The sequence below is a fragment of the Zootoca vivipara genome, chromosome 3, assembly GCF_963506605.1.
Source record: "Zootoca vivipara chromosome 3, rZooViv1.1, whole genome shotgun sequence".
NCBI lineage: Eukaryota > Metazoa > Chordata > Lepidosauria > Squamata > Lacertidae > Zootoca > Zootoca vivipara.
In genome coordinates this window covers 67,513,061-67,534,330 of record NC_083278.1, presented here as the reverse complement: position 1 = coordinate 67,534,330, position 21,270 = coordinate 67,513,061, and the positions used below count along the sequence as shown (strand labels likewise).

The following is a 21,270-nucleotide window of genomic DNA, read 5'->3' as shown; positions in this document are numbered from 1 at the left end:
AAAAAAGAGAGAGATAGATAGAGAGAACTGAAAAGTTGGGAGGGAACTGAATTATATGCAATACTATACTTACTTTTCCTTCCAACCCTAACTCAGGGCTAGACCAAGACATAGAATCAGGATTATCTAGTCTAACCCCCTGCAATGTAAGAATATGCAGCTGTCCCTTATGGGGATCAAACCTGCAATCTTGGCATTATGCCTCTTCTTCAATTTCTAAATCCCAATTTGATTCCGACCAAATGTTTTTACAGAGATATCCCTGATCACAAGGCAGACAATACCCATGACCCCAGGACTGGCTCTGCTTAACCTGTACAGGACACACCATGAATTAGAAACAAAGAACTTGGAACCAATTTGTTAACCGCAGCAAGGATGCCCATTGCCAGGACCAGTGGAATAGGGTAATCTGGCAGGTAGCATTATTGGGAAAATTGACATGGAAATTGAAGATAGCAAGAGGCTGGGGGAAATATAATAATTTTTAAGCAGTCTGGGGTGACTTTATAGATTATACAAAGAATAAGGCATATAGCAGAATGATGCCTATGGCCTACAGCAGTTTGGCTTGCAAGAAGCACATATTTTAATTATTATTATTTCTTCTCCCCTCCTGCTTTTGTATAAACCCTGCAGACCACCGATGCTGATACAATAACTTTTTAGCTATGGACAACCATTCAAGTGATGGTGGTTAATATGTATTAATTTGTGTTTGTTATGCACTTTGACAAAGTGCTGTAGGGTATTAATAGATGATTCTCTGACTGTATGCAGTTGGTTTATCTTTGTTTAAAATGTTGTTGTTGTTTTTTTAAAAGAGAGAAAAAGTGAGAACTTTCACCTGTTCCAACAGGTTCAGTTTTGCCTCTGACCACAAAGACTGTTTAGCTATGGTGGCTAACTTGAGAAGAATCTCTTTAAAAGATATTCTACATCATGTGGCCTGAATTCCATAAATTAAGGCACATAATCGCAAATCCCCTGTCAGTCTTAAAATTAATGCCAATCAACTTTACTGGTTCCCTTCCAGTTAATCTCATGGGTACAGAAAGTTTCACAGTTGCGAGTGCTGTACCCAACAGTTAAAAAGATACAACTTGTCAAGCTCCTGGATGCAAACATAATTCTGTAATTCCACTGATTTCAGTGGGAGTTGCGCGCACCTCGTAACTCTCTCTAACCCAATATTACAGCCCGATCGCGTGCACGGTTAAGCGACCCTTCAACGCCACCGATTTCCAAATTCTGCATAGGAACGGACTCGACTGCTCCATTTTCAGTCCATCGGAAAATAAGCCTGTGGACTCAAAATAAATTCCTGCGTAGGAATTTCACCGCCTCCGCCGCAACTATCTTTCTTCAGCAACATCAAGTCTCCTTCCGCCTCACTCGGCCTCACTCCTGCAGGTGGTTAGACAGTGCGATTCCGAATCCTTCCGCCGACGCGACTACCACCCTGCTTCTTCCCATCATGCTTTGCAACTGCGTAGAGACGCGGGACTGGAGCGGGGCATTCAGTCGTCGTCCCCCGCTAACTTTGGCCGAATACTTACGTCTCACCCGCCCCCCTTCTCCGCACAAACAGCGTCTTTTTTCCGCAGAGAGAACAGAAAAGCAGACCGAACCAAGCAAGGAGGGGGGGGGAGACAGTAGTGCCGTGCGAGGGAAGTAGTCCCGGCGCCAGGCAAAGCGCTCCTGCTGCAGGGGCAGTTGCTTGCTCGCTCTCTCTCTCTCTCTCTCTCTCGCTGGGCCGGTAAGTGTGAATAAGGCGGCGCGAGGGAGCGCGCGGCCGAGGGAGGGGGAGGAGCCGTGGGTGAGTGGCAGCGGTTGGCTCCGCGCTGCGGGCGGCTCTGCCTTCTCGCTAGGACGAGGCGGGAGGCAAGGAAGGGGCGAGGCGGCGGCTCCTCTCATTTCCCTGTCCGGCGCCATTTTGTAGCGCAGCGAAGCAGCAAATAAAGAGCGGGGCGGGAAGCGAACGTGGTGGTGCTGGTGCGGCGGCGGCGGTGTTGGCGGCGGCCTTCTCCAAGCAGGGGTGGTACTGGGCCCGCTTGATTAATGCGACGCGAGCCTCGGCGTGGAGGCATCCGCTGCAACCGGGAGACTACGACGACGCCTCGGGGCCGCCACGGGCGGGAGGTGAGTGGCGGCCTCTGTCCGCTTCCTCGCGCGCGGGCCGCATCCGCCCGCCGCAGTCCCCGCTACTACGGCTCTTGGAGAGACCCGAGGCTCGCCGGCCCTGAGCGGGAAGGGGCCTCCATCCTACGGGCGGGGCGGGGAGCGGCTTCCCGGACTAACGTAACTCGAAGCGGGGGGGCGGCGGGTCAGAGTCGGCGCCTTATCCTGCGTTGTCGGCGCCTTATCCTGCGTTACGGGTATTTCCTCATGGCTGTCGTCACCCCCATCAAAAAAACTCCACGCATTCCCCCCCCCCCGCGCGCGCGTTTTTCAGATAGCTTGTTTCCGACGGGCATCCTTTGCTCGCCTGTCTTGTTTACTATGGACTGGCCTTACTAAAGGCATCGTCCTTCGTAGACAGGAGCGTGGATACCCTGGGATTCAAAAATACTCGTTAGATGATTTCTTAATTACGAGTAGGCCTTTTATCCGTAAGACCTGAAAGGACTTGGCGACACGTATTATTTCTACGCCACTTGGATAGAGGGGGGATTGGAAGCCAGCCGTAGATGTAGATAGACAGGTAGATGCACACAGAGAGACATTCCCCACGCAGAATATGAAAGGTCCATTGGAGACCGCGCCACTGTAATAAATGGGACTTCGAAGTAAATAAAAGGATGGGATTGGATTGCACGTCACATGGATGGGTTATTTAGGCTCGATTTGGCTCGCTAGAAAGTAATGGGCTCTTCAGATTGCAGGCATCACTACGTACTGGTGCAAGAGAGAAAGCAGGTTTGAACTGCCACTGCTTAAAACAGCGATTTTATAAATAATTTAAAGTCAATAATTTGATTTTTTTTAAAAAAAACCTGTTAACTTTTCCAACCAAATGTAGGTTACACTTGCTTTCTATTCAAAAGTCTCTTTGAAAATATGGGTTTGGCAATATACCTTGCCAAATTGTAAGGCTAAGGTGCAAACTTGCTCAGTGGTATCAATTTATTGAGAGTTAGGTTGCTCTTTGGGGAAAAAACAAGTACAGTATATGCTATAACTTCTCAAATGTTACAGATGCATTTCCAACGTAGAATTTGTAGACTCACTACTGGAAATATTTCTGTTCAAGCCAATTTATATCCTTTGAGAACAAGAAACTTTTACGCAATGTGTCAGATTCTAAGGAGTCTACTGGGTGCCCCTGTCACAAGGTAATTTTCAGGTGCACCTTGCAATGTCTGGATTGATTGTCATAACCAAAAATTTGTTACCTGTCACAACTCGCCAAGAGTGAGGTTTTAATCTGAAGGCCAATAAATATGTGTTGCCCATAGGTAAACAGTTTCCTTATGCAAGTGTTACGGTATTTGATGTTCACTCATGTAAAAACCACCATGCAAAGTGATCTATTCACATTTAGAGGCACCATACTAATGACAGGCTATAGTTGCTCAGGTACAGTTCACTGGTATGTGAATGAGTTGACTCTGGAAGTAAATGCATTCATTTATACATAATAGGATGGGCACTTTCCTCATAACTGCCACCATATTTGTTTCAGCTTGGATTGCTCTGTTGCTTGGAGATGGGTGCTTAGCTTAGATCAGAAGTGGGTCAGGGATGAGAGAGTTTCTATTTTCTTAAATACTATGAAAACTGACAAGATTTTACATGTGTGGCTTGACAGAATCATAAAAGTTAAGGTGAAATACTTAAGTGTTTCAATTAAATACCTTTATATTTACATTTTGATGTTGAAACAGTTTAATTTGGTTATTTAACCAAATACAGTTAATAAAATGTATGCAAAGCAGCAGAAATAATAATACTCACATGTCCTTGCATTCATAAGGTTGTTTGGGTATGAATTTGGGGTTTGTTACTTTTGGAAGGGTATCTAGTATGTATCTGATCATGTTCCAAAGGTGGAGTATGTGCACTGAACACTGCATCTACAATGACTTAAGAGTGATTGATGCTTACTTGCAATGGAGGATCACAGGGTGGTGTACAACTTCACTAAAGCCATTGGCTAATATGAATTATAGGTATGACTTCTTTCTATAGCCATCTTGAACACAGATGTGATAATACAAAGTCTGAGTTCACAAATCCTGAAAGAACAATTTGTTCTTAAATTGATCAGTTTTACACAATGATAAGAAGCCATGAATAAAGACTGGTTTTGTGAGTTACCTATATAGAAGGGATAGAGAACATTGGGTGTGGCTGTGTAGAGATGAATGTGGCTCTCTAGGCCTCTATTTGGTCATCAGAGCTCGCCCTAGGCCACATTCTGCTTTGCACTCTCAAGTGTTTTTGCCTGTCATGAATGTATTCTTGAAGTCTCATAATGCCTGTGGCTTACCTGAATAAAGAACAGAGGAAGTATGCGAGAGTGTGCAGATGCTAGCCCACTGTTCAAAGGCAAAATGTACATTTATTCCTCCTCACTTTTGCTTCAGGCCCTGACCACCACTGGCATGTAGCCCTCAGAAGATTGCCCAGAGATGTGGCCCCTTAAGACTTTAAAATAAATAGTGCGATGAGTCTAGTTTAAAACATACTGATTGCTTTTAGAAGTACCTGCTCTTTGCTAACGATTTAAGGAAAATATTTTATCCTATATGGATTATCAACATTTTAATCTGGTTGTTGCAAGACTCATTCATGATTGAATAATTTCCAAATAAAGTTGCAAAATATTGATTGATTTATAGTTCTATGCTGCTTTCTTTCAAATGAATCCCAAAGCAGCTTACAAACAATACATAAAAATAACATAATAGAACATTACAAATACAGAATAAATATTATAGAATACAGTACTTAACAAATCAATAAAACAGTTACAAATCATCAATAAAACAATTACTGGACCATCTATGAAACACTATTAACAAAACAACTAAAAAAATAAGCTAAACATCAATTAAGATAAGTTCAGACTTTAAATTCAGCACAACATAGTGGCTCCCTGACTGTCCCCGAGGTAGGGGTAGTGCCAGTTAATTGCAGGAATAAATTCAAAAGTGATGAACCAATATTTAGATAAAGCTTTTGTACCTACATATATCTGAATTCCCAAACCTTTGCATGCCTTTTCCTGGAAAGGTCTTGCCAGAAAAACTTTGGAACAAGGACACGATATAGCTGGAAACAGGGTGTCAGTGAAGATATGAGACAATAACTAATGACTAGATAATTGGTATCAATATTATTTGCAAAGACATAATAACATGCATTAGATATGGAAAGCTTTTAAATGTCAGAAAAAGTATTTGAATACAAAATAATAGTTTTGTTAATTGGACAAAACTCATAAACCCATCAGGGTCATAAGGTAGAGTACACATTTAAAAAAATTAAAAAGTCATGTATTTCAGTAGGATTTAATTCAGATCATTTTCTCAGACTTTGCAGCAGATACGTATAAGCAGATACCTAGTACTGCTGTAAAAATGTTAAAACCAGTAACTTGCATGTAAATCCTTTCTGTACTGTGAAATGAACTTTCTGCTAGCTATAGTTACACTCGACACACAGTAGGTTGGATCCATATTTTTGCTTTCATGGACAGAAAAAACCTAAGATCCAGCAGAGGCTCTTGCTGGAAAAAAATAGGAGGAGACAGTTTCGGCAGAGGGATTCCTGTAGCTGCCATCACCATCTCCCAAGGTGTTCTGGAGGACCCTCTGACCCAGGTTTTCAGGAGGGATTGGAGAAGTTGGCTCCCCACCTCCTCCAGTGGGAGAATCTCTTGGGTAGTGGTCTGCCCAGGGGTAGTCTAGAGCCCAATTCTTCGTAATTCTGGAAAGTACATAAGTTCAGTGGACTCACTTCAGTTGGAGTGCACCATTATTTTCAGGTGTCATAAAAATGCTGGCTATGGTAGTAAGAGGACCAAATAATGATAATGTTTGTTTCTCTTCTGCAGAATTCACAATGACTAATGAAGAACCACTTCCGAAGAAGGTAAGCTTGAAAGCTGTAGCATTTGTATTTATTTTTCAATATCACATGAGGAAATAGTTGAACTTGATTATTTTTGTTCTGTAGGTTCGCCTCAGTGATACAGACTTCAAGGTTCTACCTAGAGAGGAGTTGATCTTAAGGTAAAGTGATAGGCTACCTTCTACTTAAAAATCATGCATCTCTTAACTGTTTCATTTTGAATAACTTCCATCTTCATGGTAACAGGGAACTAAAAAGCAATTTTAAGTTTAATGAGGTAGAAAGGTTAACACTAAACCTTTTCCTACTGACTGTGGAGAAAAAGTACATTGTTTATCCAAAGGCAAGTAGTTGGAAATTCTGCACTTAGAATGCAAAAAGGAAAAATATACTTTCAGACGGTGTATAGAGAATTCCAGAGGAAAGAATGTAAGAGTATGAACAAGAGTCTGCACCTTGGCATTTTTGGGTTTGTAATAGGAATAAACTCTTCATGTCTTTCGTATATAAGACTAGAAACTTGTTTTAAAACTACAGAAATGAAGGATGGAAAGGTGCTTAGGGTGGTGTTAGATGTGAGATTGTCTATAACTCATTGTGTTTAGTTGGAAAGAACTTAAGATATTTAATGAATACCCTATTGTGTGTTTTAAGTGTGATCTTGTCTGTACTCCCACTTTGATGCAGCATGCCATAATTTAATCATTTAAGATTCAAAAATAATTTTCCTTCCTCATTAGGTGGAAGCAGTATGAAGCATATGTGCAAGCTCTGGAGGGCAAATATACAGACCTTAACTGTAAGTGGAAACTCAATTGCAAAATAGAAGTGATAATAAAAGAGTTGTCTTAAAAGGCAGCAGTTGGGTTTTCTGTACAGCTCAGAAAAAGTATCTGAACAGTCCTTTAAGTAAGCTTGGTCAGGCTGATCCACAAACCATTTAGAACTGTTGTTCCCTTCAAAGGTTCACATTTATTTATCTACTTAGAGTTCAGACATATTAATGGCATTACCAGTTCAGTCACTCAGGTTTAAATAACCTATATCTGATGTACAGTACATTGTTCAAATTGGTGTGTCATAGGCCATATTTTAAGTCATTGGTATACAGTGTTTACTAAGCTTAAACATGGTTTATGTTAAAACAAACAAACAAAGAAACAAAACCCAGATGTAAATAAAATATACACATAACTGGCAGCAGCTGGTGTAAGCTTCCTAATCTATCCTTCTATCCTGCCATTCCTTTTGTACAAAAGTATTCCAGGTAACCCATAGGAGAAGGTCAGAAAGTGGCTGGCTCAAATTAATGTTAAAGGTTTTTCGTGGTCTCTTCAGAAGTTGTTTGGTGTGTTAGAAGTGCCTCTCCTAAAGCTAAACGAATTAAGCAGATCTACCGGTATGAGTTGGACTGGTGTTGGGTTTCCCATTGGGTATCTTCGTTAAGCTAGCACTTATTTCTGCAGTAGTTTGGTTAACTGCAGTAACTATGGTTTTAGACCAGCCTTCCCCAGCTGGTGCTGTCCATATATTTTTGGCTACAACTGCTATCATTCCTGGTTATTGACTGCTGGTTGTGGTGGAGTAGTTTAAAATACATGGAGGGCACTAGGTTGGGGTATGCTGTTCTTGAAAAACATTACTATAGAATGAATATTATTTTGATAAAGTGTATCATGTTATCCTGTGTATAAGCATCTTCATTTGTGGGATTCATTAAGCCAATACAATGGGTTCTTGCTGTAAAGTCAGGTATGGGGAACCTGTGGCACTCCAGATATGCTTGTATGCTTCCCATCATAGGGTTGTTGGTCCTACTGCCTGAGGCTGAGGAGAACTGGGGTCCAACAAAATCTTGGAGAGCCACAGTTTCTCTGTCTGCTTAAGCCCATTATACAGATATAGATAAAATTACTTAAGAGGGTTTTTTAATATTTATTTTGCAATCAGATTTGTTTGATTTGTTAACATGAACCCATTCAGTCAGAAAACATCAGTGTAAAGTGGTATTAAAGTAAGTGTTGTTGAACTCCTCTGTATCCTTGGGATTTGAGTTCAGGTTATTTTAAGCTATTTGAATCTCAAAATTGTCCCTCTGGAAAGAGAAGCTTGCCTTTACATGTCCACCTTGGGATTAATACTGGGAACAACAATTAGGCACCAAAGGATAGTTGTACAGGTAACCATGCGATACCTCTAGAGTGACAAGCAAGCTTTTTTCTAAACATACCCAAGAGAGCGCTTTCTCAGGTATGAGTTTAATTAACATGAACCTGTTGACTGAACTCAAACAAAATGCAGTTTGTAGAAAAGTTCAGTTCTGTTCTCCCAATTGGGGTCTTGGGAAACACTGCAAGCCGTTATTATTGGTGTGTTTGTACTGGCAGCAGAAAGTTTTTATCAGTTTTAGGACAAAGCTAAATATCAGACTATACTTGTGTTACCCTCAATGTGCTGTCTCTGTCATCTGTAGATGTTAATAGATGCACAGCATGAATTTTGTTTGTGGGGCACTGCAATCACAGTAATGGTCTAATCCCCTTTAAGTGCCTCTAAGTCCTTTAAACATGGCAACTGCTTTTCAGCTTTCTAGTTGTTATGGAGGTTATGTAATCTTCTATGAACTTAATATCCTTGGTTAATAGTTAAAACATGCTATGTGGATGTCTCATGAATTTAACTCTACAAAAGCTTTTGCCACTGTGTGTGTGTGTGTTGTTTTTTAAGATGGCACAATATTTTGTTGTAGGAGTAGGCTAACTTGGGCTCCTAAAAAAAAAGCTTGCTTCTCATGAGTAGTCCCTAGAAATAGAAATGAAACGGGGCATCCCGTGAAGTAGTTCCATTAGTGAAGGGACTTCTGGCTGTGCTTTGGAACTTACCCTCCCTTTTCTCTCCTCATACACCCCTTAAATCTGTTCTGGGGGTTCCAGCAGCCCTCAGAAGCAAATTTGAGGAGGGAGTGGGGGGGAAGAGGAGAGGGAGGGGGAGTTCCCTTATTATAGACTACTGGTCCTACCTGTTGTTGACAGCTGACAGGAAAAAGGAAGGTAGAAAAAGGGTAGGAATCTCCTAATTGATCTTTGCTATGTTTGTGCAGCTTTGCTTGCTGTAGAGGAGCTATTCCTTTCCCCGTTAAATTCTTGTATGTGGGTTTAGTCGATTCAACTAACAAATTTGATGGTCAAGTTGTTTTGCTTAGACAAAAATTTGGTTTAAGGTCTTTATAGTCTCCCACTAAAACTTTGCTGTTTGCTTTGCCATTTAACAATAGCTAATGATGTAACTGGATTGAGAGAGTCAGAAGAAAAGCTGAAGCAGCAACAGCAAGAATCTGCTCGAAGAGAAAATATCCTAGTGATGCGGCTGGCAACTAAGGAACAAGAGATGCAAGAGTGTACTGTAAGTGAAGCTTTTCAACTTGTTGCAGATGAAGGTGTCTTTGTTGATTTATTTTTAGCTTAGCATCCTGTATGTGGAATACTATTAACATCCTGTGGTGTTTGCTTCAACTATCCTGTTGCATGAGTGTTTTTTTCAGAGTCTTTTTGGTCAAAAGGCCACATTCCTGGCAGAATGAAAACTTTAATGAAGCATGATGCCTTCATCTTTTTAAGTGACTGAGAACTACCCTAGATCAGTAGCAGACCTAAGCAAAACATAGCTACTTTTAAAATAACAACAATAAAATGCTGTGCACATTTAATTCTACTGTGATGCATAGGTAGCTGAAACAACTTCTGTGTAGCCAGATTGTGATGGTGTATGGAGAAGATGACCCAGCTGTTCTGATTTGTATATGTCCTCTCTACTTTCAAAAGGAGTCCCAAAGATATTTCAGGAAGCAGGCCCAGTATTCACTATTGTCTTCTGTATCTACAAAAAGAAGAACATCAGCACTTTTCCTTGTGAATGACTTCCTTCAAGTCATTTGTAGTTTTATTTAATTCACTTAATAGATCATTTAGGTGTCTGTATACTGTAAATGTAGAAGAAGAGCTTGACTTCCCAGTTTGTGAATGGTACTGGCAGACAAGACTGGGATATTGGTTGGCTTAGGGAAGTATCACTGTGGTTAGGGAGGTATTTCTAGTTATACTGTATGCCTATTTATGCTGCAGAATCTCAGACTAATCAGTCCAAAGCTTGGGAGTTGATACATTTATGTTCATTACTTTTTGTGCAGTTTACTGCAGAAATATTTTCAGATCCGAGATTGGCTAGCAGTTGCTTTGGCTACCTTTTCTGCAAGCTGTATTTCATACTTTTTGCCAAGCTATGTGGTTAGCACTGATGTAGTTCCTTCAAAGCACCTTGGGATGGGGATTCTAGAAGAAGACAAAAGTTATTCTGATTTAGAACTTCCCAACTGATATCGCAGTACCAGTGTTCATTGAGTAATAAATATTGGCAGAAGAAAATGTGTTAAGTGGAAATCTCTCTAATGTAGTATTCATTTAAATAACAATGAATTTTGAGGGGATCTGTCCTGCAAGTTCATATTTCCTCTAAGATAGGTAAAAAAATGGTTTTAATAAAAGTATTAAAGCCACATATTTATTGGGCATTCGGATGTCTCTTTGAAGTTACCTGTCTTTTTACAGAAGTGCATGCAACTACTGCCAACATTAAAGAGAACTTGATGTAAGCCTACTAGTTACTACTAGTACAACTTAAAATTGAGTTGAGAACAACTTATAGCTCTGACTTTTGAGGAGCTTAAAGTGTAAAATTACAAATAAAAGGGATATGTAGATTCATTTATTTTATAAAATTTGTACGCTGCTTGATTGCGGTGGATGATCTGAAGGTGCTATGGGTTAAATTTTGGGAGAAGTTCCAGGAGGTTGATACAGTGATGATAAAAAAAATCGTAGGTACCCAGTATGCTGGTGGAACAAACACAAAATTGCCCTGTTCTTTGGACCCATTCTAAGCATTCAAATTCCGTGCATTCCTTTTAATTTTGGTGTTCAGTTGTATTCAAGAAAATGTTAAATTATGAGATCCTTAAAGATTGTATGGGGGTATCAGACTTAAATGGGTTAAGTTGGCTCATGAAAGCTTATAAATGCCAACGTAATCATTTCCCCCCCTTTTATGCAGACTCAGATCCAGTACCTCAAGCAAGTCCAGCAGCCAAGTGTTGCTCAACTGAGATCAACAATGGTGGACCCAGCCATCAACTTGTTTTTCCTAAAAATGAAAGCTGAACTGGAACAGACAAAAGACAAACTGGAACAAGCCCAAAATGAACTGAGTGCCTGGAAATTTACACCTGATAGGTAAACAAAACATACTCCCCAGTCAAGACTTCCCTGACAGAGAATGCTTTGGTGGGACAACCACGTACTCGTTTCCACACCAAGACTCAGACGTTTTGAGCCAAAAGCCACATTCTTATACTGTCCAGCTTGTAATGCTTAATGTAAAACTTACCAGATGAACCTTGTGTTTCAGCTTTTCCCCCCCTTTGCTTCAGAGGCCTGACAGCGTCGGACTATTCTGAAGAAGTGGCCACCTCAGAAAAAGTGCCCTTTCTAGAACATGTAGACATTTGCGAAGTGGTTCTGTTTGAAGAAAATAGAGGGAGAAGCAGAAGTCTAAAGTCTGTGGCACACTATGTCTACAGACAGTTTGGAGGAGAACCTAGAGATTTTAAATCATGAATTGATCATGTCAAATTCAAGTAAAACATAAAAATGGAATATGCTTCGCTCTTAACCCTAAACCTAGTGACTTAGAGACTGATTAAGTCAGTTTTGCCAATAAGACTGTGGACTTCCTCCTTGTTCACTGAACTGCTGGGTCAAAACTCAATGAGGTGAATTTTGTTTAAATCACATTTGGTAATCGGCTTTGAATAGCTGTGAGAACATGCACACAGTCAGTGTTGATTTTCCCCAGTATCTGGGTTCCATAGGACTTCAGTGAACCTTTCCGTGGCTTTGAATAACAAATTGTTCTGTGGATGGCTGGCAATATGTGAACTCCTAAATCTAGTACTGTACGTATAGTTGCAATTTAATTACATCTTCCTAACCTTGTTGAAGCAGTTGTGTACGTCCTGGATCTCAACTAGTATATCTAACCCCAAACTAGTTGTGATTCTTTTACTGCCCTTATCTACCGTGTTTCTCCTTTTTTAAGACGTAGGCATAATATAAGACATAGCAGGATTTCTAAGCAATTGTGCGATATAAGCCATAACCCGAAAATAAGACATAGTGATAGACCCTTCCCCCCTCCCGCCAGCAAACTCCCCCCCCTAAAAATCTCTCCCCATTTTGCTGTCGCTCCAAAGACACGTATTTCTTTTAAAAGCTTGTAAAAATGCACCGAAGAGCCATAGCTGCTGGTTGCTGCAGACTCGTGATTTCCCCTCCCGTTCGATTTTTTTTTTTTTAGCTAGGCTGTGTGAGTGAAGAGGAGAAAAGTGGCATTTGCGGTGGGGAGGAGATGAAACAGGAGGAAGAAAAGAGGGGCGATTGAAGACGCTGCCTTCCCCTTTAGGGAGAGACTCTGTGTGCGCGTCTCTCTCTCTCTCTCTCTCCCCTGCGTGTCTCTCTCTCTCTCTCTCTCTCTCTCTCACACACACACACACACACACACACACACACACACACAGAGCCCACCTCTCGCTTCCCCCCACCTTCCCCCCTTTTAAAAACCTTTTAAAAAGTGAGGATTCTTTTTCTTTCTATTGCTTGTCTGTAGAGCTGCCCCTTTAAGGATTTTTACTGGTACCGGGATCGCTGCCGGTGGCTTCTCGCTGTTTAGGAGCTGCTAAAAGTTAACATTTTGTGGGTAAGAGAAGCAGTTAGGACCAGCAGATTATCTCACCCCGCTTTCCTGCTGGCTCAATTGCTACAATTGCTACCATTTACCATTTTAATTGCTGCTCAACTGCCTTGTTTTCTACAGTATCTCTTATCAGCCGGTAGCCTCTTTGCTATCAGTGCTACAAAGTGCTACATTGTTGGAACTTTCGCTCTTAAGTCTTGGGCTGGCTGGTAGAGATCCTTATTTGCTATACGTACTGCATCACACAGATAGATTCCATTATACTGTACTGGTTTAAATTTAAGAAGCTCCAGTGTAGCAGATTGCTATTAAGTGAGTCCCCACCTGGGAGGAGAGAGAGAGAGAGAGCAGCCCTTCGGAGGAGCTCCCTCCCTCCCTCCCTCACGAACATCCCAGGGCCGGGGAGAGAGGGCTGGGCCAGGGACGCACACACTTCCCTTCCCTCAGACTCCCTCTCACGGAGTTTGGTGGTGGCTGTTGCCCGTCCTTTTCTTTCAGTCAAGAATCCTGCCCCGCAGGGAGCCAGGGAGCAAGAGGGGCACTGCTCCTGACGTAATAAAAACAAGACATTCCCTGAAAATAAGCCACCCAGTGTTTTTTTGAGGGAAAAAAGTTATAAGACGGTGTCTTAAAATGTGAGAAACACGGTATGCAGAAGTGCCATTCATAATTTTTATCCTGAGACACTGTGCAGGCTATACAAGGTGCTGCAGTAGTAGTAACTTTCAGAGTTTGTTTGGGGCATTTTGCATTCCACTGTATACCTAGTTTTTGTACTGCAGCCTTCTATAAAATGTGCCTTGAAATAGTTGTACTGCATAGTTCAGGGGACACTGCTGTTCGTACTACTGTATGGGAAGCTTTCATGTAGTATATAAAAATGTAGAACAGGCTGCTACTTGATTTTGTCCTGTTCTCTGGAAGAGAGATGGTGTTGAAGAAAATTGCATGCACCCCACTGGTTGGCATCAGTTCAGAAGAGTTGATACATGTCCCAAGTGATTTCCAGGAATGGGAGTCTGGGACAGTTTAGTGTGCATTCTTGAAGTCACAGTGGAAAGACTGCTGAATATAATTGAACCATAATAGTCAATATATAATAACGGAGGAAAAAACTTAAGGACTGTTTCATAGTAGGTAAAATATAAGAACAAATATTTTAATGTTCCACTTCCAGCATTCCCAATGCAGTATTGGTTGAGGTAAATAAAAGATACTTCCATGAAGTACTTTTTATCTCTGCTTTAGATAATTATTGCAGCATATAAAATGTGGTAGTATATGAACCTTTGTCTATTATTGAGTCTACATCGAAAGAAAACCTTGAAGCAAAAACAAATTGCATCTTTCAAACATCTTGTGGTGGTGTTATGGAAAATCTTTTAAAGGTCTAGCATCGAAACAGAGGTAAGACCAACAGAGAAAAGAGCAAAAACTGTCTTAATATGTTGCAACTGACTTTGTAAAACTTGTTAAATGTATAATCAAAAATCATTTCTCATAGGTATGTTTTAATTGTGGGATGTCATACGGAATATTTGTGAACTTCAGTTTAATCAATTCGTGTTTGGATAGAGTATGGTGACTCCAAATGTTTTTGGGTTCTCAAGTATGAACTTACTTCGTTTTCAGTTCAAATAGACATCTGGAAAAACTAATTTTTGCTTGATTTTTAGAAAAATGAGTATCTTAGACTTGAACAGGTCTTTGATATATACGTATTTCCACTTACTGTGAAATCACATCCCTTTAAATATTTAAGTTTTATTTGATATGCCTTACAATTGACTTTGCTACACCTTTTAAAGGTCTAAGGGGTGGGATCTTAATTTATCCCTTTCAAGAAATATTTTCATCATTTGTCTTCTACATGTTTTGCCAAAATTTCTTTTTGACTTGATACTTGAAAGTACTAGTTCACTCTTCTACATATAAATGTGGTTCTGAAGGGTCAAAGGAACAGTTCTTGTATCTGCACATCATTTTTGTGGATCATTGTCTTTGCAAATCTGTGCTCAAGAGCTGACTGTTTCAACAGTGTTTTAAGTACTGTATTGCATTGTCCTTGTTCATAGGATTCCAGATACAGTAGGGAAAATAATTGAATGCTATATTTTAACTGTCACAGATACCACACATAGTATCCAATAGTGATGCTAATTATGGGGGTGGCATCATTGAGGCTTGCTAATTAACAGGATAATGCTTTAAAATTATAACTTTATCAGAATATTTGAATTTGTTAAATAGGTAGTAGTTTTCACTGCAGCAGCATCCTGAAATTCTGTTAGCTTGTTACTATTGTTGCCATTCTCACCCATTTATAATATCTTTTTTTGACAGAAATAGTTTCTTGATTTTTATATGTGACAGTAGTTTGGTAAACATGAAAACATAAGCAACAACTTAAATTCCTGTGTAGGTTCTTAAAGAGATTATGTTGTGCTGGAGGTGGACATGAAGAATGCATCATGGATATTCTGAAATGGCTGAAATTCTGGAAGGCACAGGCCAAGATCCAAAGAACCATCCTTCAAAGAGTCTGAGGGTTTTGATATTTTTTCTTGAACCAAAGCCTCATATGCTACAAGGGATGATTTTGAAACTGAGAAGAGTTTCAGAATAATGAGTGCTTTTATTTTAAAGAATTTTTTTTAAAAAACCAGGACATGTTCAATCCCCTCTTGTATACTTAAAGCAGCTCTTTGGATCCTGGCCATCAGCATTGTGTGATAACCAAGGGTCACTTCATGCAAATTGTTTTCTGTATTGATCATTGTTTCCATGTAGAAAAAATAGGTATATGCCATAACATGTGATGCATACTGATAAGTATTTCAGCACATGCACACTTAGCGTGCATGATTAGCAGTGGGTTCCATGTATTCAGAACACATTCACATGTCACATTATGGTGTACAGTTTTCCTATGTGGAATAGGTTTACGTAGGAAAATGCCTTGTGTGAAGTACCCTTCTATGCCTTCTGAATTATAGCAGAGAACACTTGCAAACATTGAACTTTTATTTAGCCACGATTGCAGTATGAACAGGCAAAAAAGCTGAGAATTGGGTGGTGAAACAGGTACATATCTGCTTACAGTTTTTGGGTAGATGCACACAGGATTTGCAAGGAATACATATTAAGGAATACATATTAATGAAATGTTAACGTTAACTTTCTGGGATTATAGTAAATCCATACAGTATAGGTAAGCTTCAAGAATGTGTGTCCCAGCCAGAGAAAAATAGGTAATGTAAGTGAACATAGAGAACAACATATTTTCAAAGGATAATAAATTGTGCAGATACAGTCAAGTTCTAAATTTTGTTCTAATATTGTTCTTGCATCATATGTCACATTTTCATAGCTTACCTTGCTCATGAAACTTAACTGCAATTTTTAAGCTCCTTCCCCCAATATTTTGTTTCATACAAATTTTGAAGCTGAATTTGTTTCCGTTAGTGTTGGAATCTTCCTTGCATTACTAAGGCCTCTAATATCTCAGGTAGAAGTTTTTCCCCAGCCCTTCTATCAGAAGGAACTCTTCTGCATGCAAAACATCTTCATATCACTGAGCAATGTATCCTTTTGCTATATGCTATCACATCACGTTTGAAACTGCAGTGTTTCATGTAAAATAGAGCTGCATGTTTTAGTTAGACAAAACATGGAAATGCCTTTCAGTATATGTTGAGTGGTTTTCCTGAACTGAAACAAGATTGCAAGAATCCTGGACATGTAAACCAAAGTGTATATATAGCATATTACCTGTGCATTTTTGTGTGAACTCACACAGAAAGTAAGCAACTAGCTATCACAGTTCTATAAATTAGATCATGAGCATTAATCAGTTAAATGCTAAAATATATAAGACAGTGGCATGATCTAGCTGCTTCTGTTTGTGGAAAGTATATTGTAACTTATTTTGCTAGACATCCTACAGTGTGCTGCTTATTAGTAAGCCAAGAAACTTCTGCAATCACTTACACATAGTGGCCACAGCTCTGTGGACTTGTGGCTATGGTGCTGCTCTGGCAGAGTAGCCTACACACTATGATGACTTACCAGAAATGGTATGCATTGCTCAGCACAGGAGCAGCATACCTAGCACCAAACACTGATAGAGTATAAAAATAAGTTCCTTGATGAGCCCCTTCTGAATCACATCTCAGTCCTTTGGATTGGATCCAAGCCCATTTAAATGGGAAAGGTTGGGTATCATTAAGTCCCATTGATTAGCATGACATTCTGGATAAAACTTCCCCCTGCCCCCCCCCCCCCCCGGTTGGTACTCTGCAGTTGTGTCGTTTTTTTCCTAAGGTTTTGGATTCTTTTCTGCTCATTTGCATTCTTGGTATGACAAGCCTTTTGTAAAGTATTATGCAACATAATGTTAGAGTCATGCAATTTTGCATATAGTCATAATAGAGCCTCCAGTATATTGGCAAAATGAGATTTTTCATTGCTTGCAAGCCAGATCATTGACTATACTGGGTTCTAGCCAGTGCTAGTCCTGCTCAAAGTAGACCCATTGAAATTAATGGCCATGATTAACTTAAACCCATTAATTTCAATGGGTCTACTCTGATTAAGACTTAATTGGATGCAACCCATTATGTCCAACACTACTTTCCTTCTCCCACCTCCCCTTCCTTAGAGGCACAACTAAATTCATTTTCTTTTGAAAATTGCTTCATGCTGTAGTTGGAGTATAAGAACAGCAAAAGTCATTTGATCATTTAAAATGTTCAACTGTAGAACTTGCCTTTCAGTTTCTCGGAACAGGCCTGAAGATCAGCAGACGATGATGGATCAGCCTCTGGTATCTATAGGGAGACTTTGTACAATGACAACTGGCAGTAAGATACTGTAGCGTGACACATACAGGAATACCACTTCAGTAACTACTTTTAAAAAGGGAGATGAGAGAATATTGTCTTCATTTTGTGATAGATGGCTCTTTCCTTTACAGCCAAACAGGCAAAAAGTTAATGGCGAAGTGTCGAATGCTTATCCAGGAGAATCAAGAGCTTGGAAGGCAGCTGTCCCAAGGACGTATTGCACAACTTGAGGCAGAGTTGGCTTTACAGAAGAAATATAGTGAGGAGCTTAAAAGCAGTCAGGATGGTAAGGGTTTTTTTTATAAAGAAAATAGAAAAAATGCCTTTTATCTGTAGGCTTCACCAGTTAATGTTGTGATGTGGGTACTATGTTTCCACCGTGGAGCATGTTTAAACATTATGAATAAAGGGATAATTTCAAGCTCATTTAATCAAATTCCACGGAAGCACAAAAAATTAAACACAAAGCTAGTTTTTCATGAAGGTAAATGTAGTGTGACATGTGAAATAACAAATTGACTAGAATATGAAGGAATTCCACTAGGAAATAGTCATGTGTGACTACTTGCATATGTGTGTGTTTGATACTTTGCCCTCCAAGGGTTCTGTGGACTTTATTCTAAAACAGAAGCCTTCTTTGCTACATAGCAGAAAACTAATTTGAAATTGAGGAAAGTACAACAGCATTGTGTGATAAAACGTGGTGGTCTGCTTTTCATAGTAAAGCAACCCAAGCCCCTTTGGGTGGCAGACAGGCATATGGGTACCTAAAGTAGTTATCAGGATCACGGAGTTTGCTTTGTAAATTTTGCTTTAGCTCAGTTCTGACTTTTTAGTGTATTTGACAACACACTTCCAGAAGAAGTTCATACAAAGTTAAAATTAGTACAACAGTATCTCATTTATTGATATTAATTTTACCTTCAGTTGTAGATAGATGTCTTGAGTTAGAGACATGGGGGTGCTTTGGTATAATGCTAGCACTTTGTATTGCTTCTAGCGGAAACTGTGTAGCTGTAGGGATTACATGGATTTAACCCTTCATTGGATATTGTTTTGGGGGCAAGTTATCATTATTTGTGACCTAAGCATTGTAGGACTGTAGGGAATAGAGAAATAAAATTGCCCTTGATTGGGTATTGAAATTTTCTAATAGCAGAAAATGCCTTAAAAAAACAACTGATTGTATGTATGTGGAATGAAGTTGTTATTGCTAATGTTTGCCTGTGTTGGCATACTTGGTACTACATGTTAGTATCATTCATTATAATTCAGGCTGGTGATGAACTGCAAACTTCTGAAGAGAATGTTGCTATTTCATTGATTCATATTGCCAAATATGTATGAACACTGAAGTTTTTAAATGTATAGTTAGTGATTATATGCTACATAGGTTTTTATGAGGGATCATGGTACAGAAATATATTACTAGTGCAAAAACAACATTCTTTGCCATGGAACCCCAGTTTTCCCCACTTCCAAAGATGGCATAGATCATGCAAATTAATATGTGTAAATGTGGTTATGTAAATATTTTAAGGTAAAATGCCCAGAAGTGATAAGGAAGATGTTAACCATGCAGGTCGGGACTGCATCCCTTAACCTTGGAGCTTTTGCAGATATCTTAACAAATCAATAGTGGTAACAGTTTTTTTTCCTTGGAGAATCTTTTCTTTGGAGATTATGCATTTGGGCCCTGGTGCAAAATTCTATGCATTTGAATTAGCAGGAACTTGCTGCTTCGTTTATAATCATTTTGCTAGGCAGATTGAGATTAAAACAAACATTCTATGAAATGTCTTCTGCTCTGTATTTTTCTCTAGTTCTTTTTCTTTGTATATGCCCATGAGTGTGTGCTACCCATTGGGTTGTGCTGTCCTAGCATGGGATGTGGAAGTTATTTTTTTGGAGCTCTGTATTGTCTATGTATTAGGAAAAATATATACACAAAGCCATCAACATATGAATATGTTATTAACTAAGTTGAGGTGACTTGTGACAGTTTTAGGATACATAAATGAGCTATTTTAAGTGTATTTTAAGTGTATGCTCCAAATGTGTTTTTCTTCATGTAGAACTGAATGATTTCATCATCCAGCTTGATGAGGAAGTAGAAGGTATGCAGAGTACCATTCTAGTCCTACAGCAACAACTTAAGGAGACTCGCCAGCAGTTGGTTCAGTATCAGCAGCAGCAGCAGTCACAAACCTCAGCCCCAGGTAGCAGCCGGACTCCAACTTCAGAAACTGCAGACCAGGGAGAAGCCATGAGCAAAGACTGCAGTCGTATGGCAAATGGACCAAGCAATGGCAGCTCGTCTCATCAGAGGACAGCTGGGCCTGGTTTTTATAGAGAGGGCAGTGGAACAGAGGATGACTTTCCACCCTCACCAAGCAATGGTAATAAGCTTTCCAACCACTCTGAAGATAGAACTGGCAGAGGATCTGGTAGCTATATAAATCAACTCAGTACTGGGTACGAAAGTGTAGACTCTCCCACTGGTAGTGAGAATTCTCTAACTCACCATTCAAATGACACAGACTCCAATCACGATTCTCAAGAGGAGAAAACAGTCAGTGTGAAAGGTAACAGAACTGCGGGGTCTCGTCATGTTCAGAATGGTTTGGACTCAAATGTCAATGTACAGGGTTCAGTTTTGTAACCTTTTTTCTGCAACATTTTTATATAGTGTCGTTTAAATTGGGAGAAGAAACTGTCCAGAACTGTTCAGATTAGTGCATATATGTCACAATTCTGCCTTTGTGGGTTTTTTGCTTCGATACCTCTGCCACTTCTGAAATTTTAACAATTACATTGAATGTTGCTAAAAGGATGTTTGTGTAGGCTCAAGATATTTTTGAGTTAATGTGAAGTTGAAACGAATTTTATTTCCAGGTATAACACAATGATGTCTGTACAAATCTGTGTATATCTAGAACTTGTGCTGCGTAAGGGCATTCTTTACTCATACTGTTATAACACTCAAATTGTCATAATAGTTGTGAGGTAATGACTGCCAAGTTTGCCCAGTACAGTAGTTTTATAACTAAAATGAACTTGGTGAAGGAGTCCTGTAGTAGTCTGTGTTCCAGTTTTGCCACCATGCATCTGTGCGTTCTCTTTAGGTGACCGAATGTTTAAGAATTTTGTGTGCATAGTTACTCGGTTTAAGAACTGTTGTATCCTGTTAATGCATATTGCTCTGTGACTCCAATATTATCTTAACTGTACTGACCAAACCTAAATAAAGATTTTTAATAATGTAATTTAGTTAGTCCTTCTGTGTTTGTCTTGTGCAGACTTGTTGGGCTTTTCTTTACTTCAGTTTATATAGAACTCTTCATTGTAATATGCAGTCTTCATTGTAATAGGTAAAAGCATGTACTTGACAGTCATTTAAGCTTATGGTGCTCTTATCAGAATATGTGGCCCATTTCTCACAGTGGATGTACAGCTCTTGCCACTAAAACTCATGAAGTATTGACAAAACACATAGTTGCCTCAGGAATGTGCTTAAATGAAGTGACTGAAAATTCTCCATAGG

The 21,270-nt window shown here is 39.7% G+C and overlaps 1 protein-coding gene across 2 annotated transcripts; it reads left to right on the top strand.

Moving 5' to 3' along the window:
• The first annotated feature begins 1,491 nt into the window (after positions 1–1,491).
• WTAP (WT1 associated protein) lies at positions 1,492–20,992 on the top strand. 2 transcript variants are annotated; one of them, XM_035108620.2, is made up of 8 exons: positions 1,492–1,759; positions 6,062–6,099; positions 6,184–6,239; positions 6,819–6,877; positions 9,353–9,480; positions 11,185–11,363; positions 17,858–18,012; positions 19,802–20,992. In XM_035108620.2, exons 2-8 carry the CDS (start codon positions 6,070–6,072, stop codon positions 20,386–20,388), a joined length of 1,194 nt encoding a protein of 397 aa, XP_034964511.1. In that variant the 5' UTR covers positions 1,492–1,759; positions 6,062–6,069; the 3' UTR covers positions 20,389–20,992. The 2 variants fall into 2 exon arrangements, with proteins under 2 accessions (XP_034964511.1, XP_034964510.1); XM_035108619.2 differs by lacking the exon at positions 1,492–1,759 and adding an exon at positions 1,829–2,142.
• Positions 20,993–21,270: the final 278 nt, after the last annotated feature.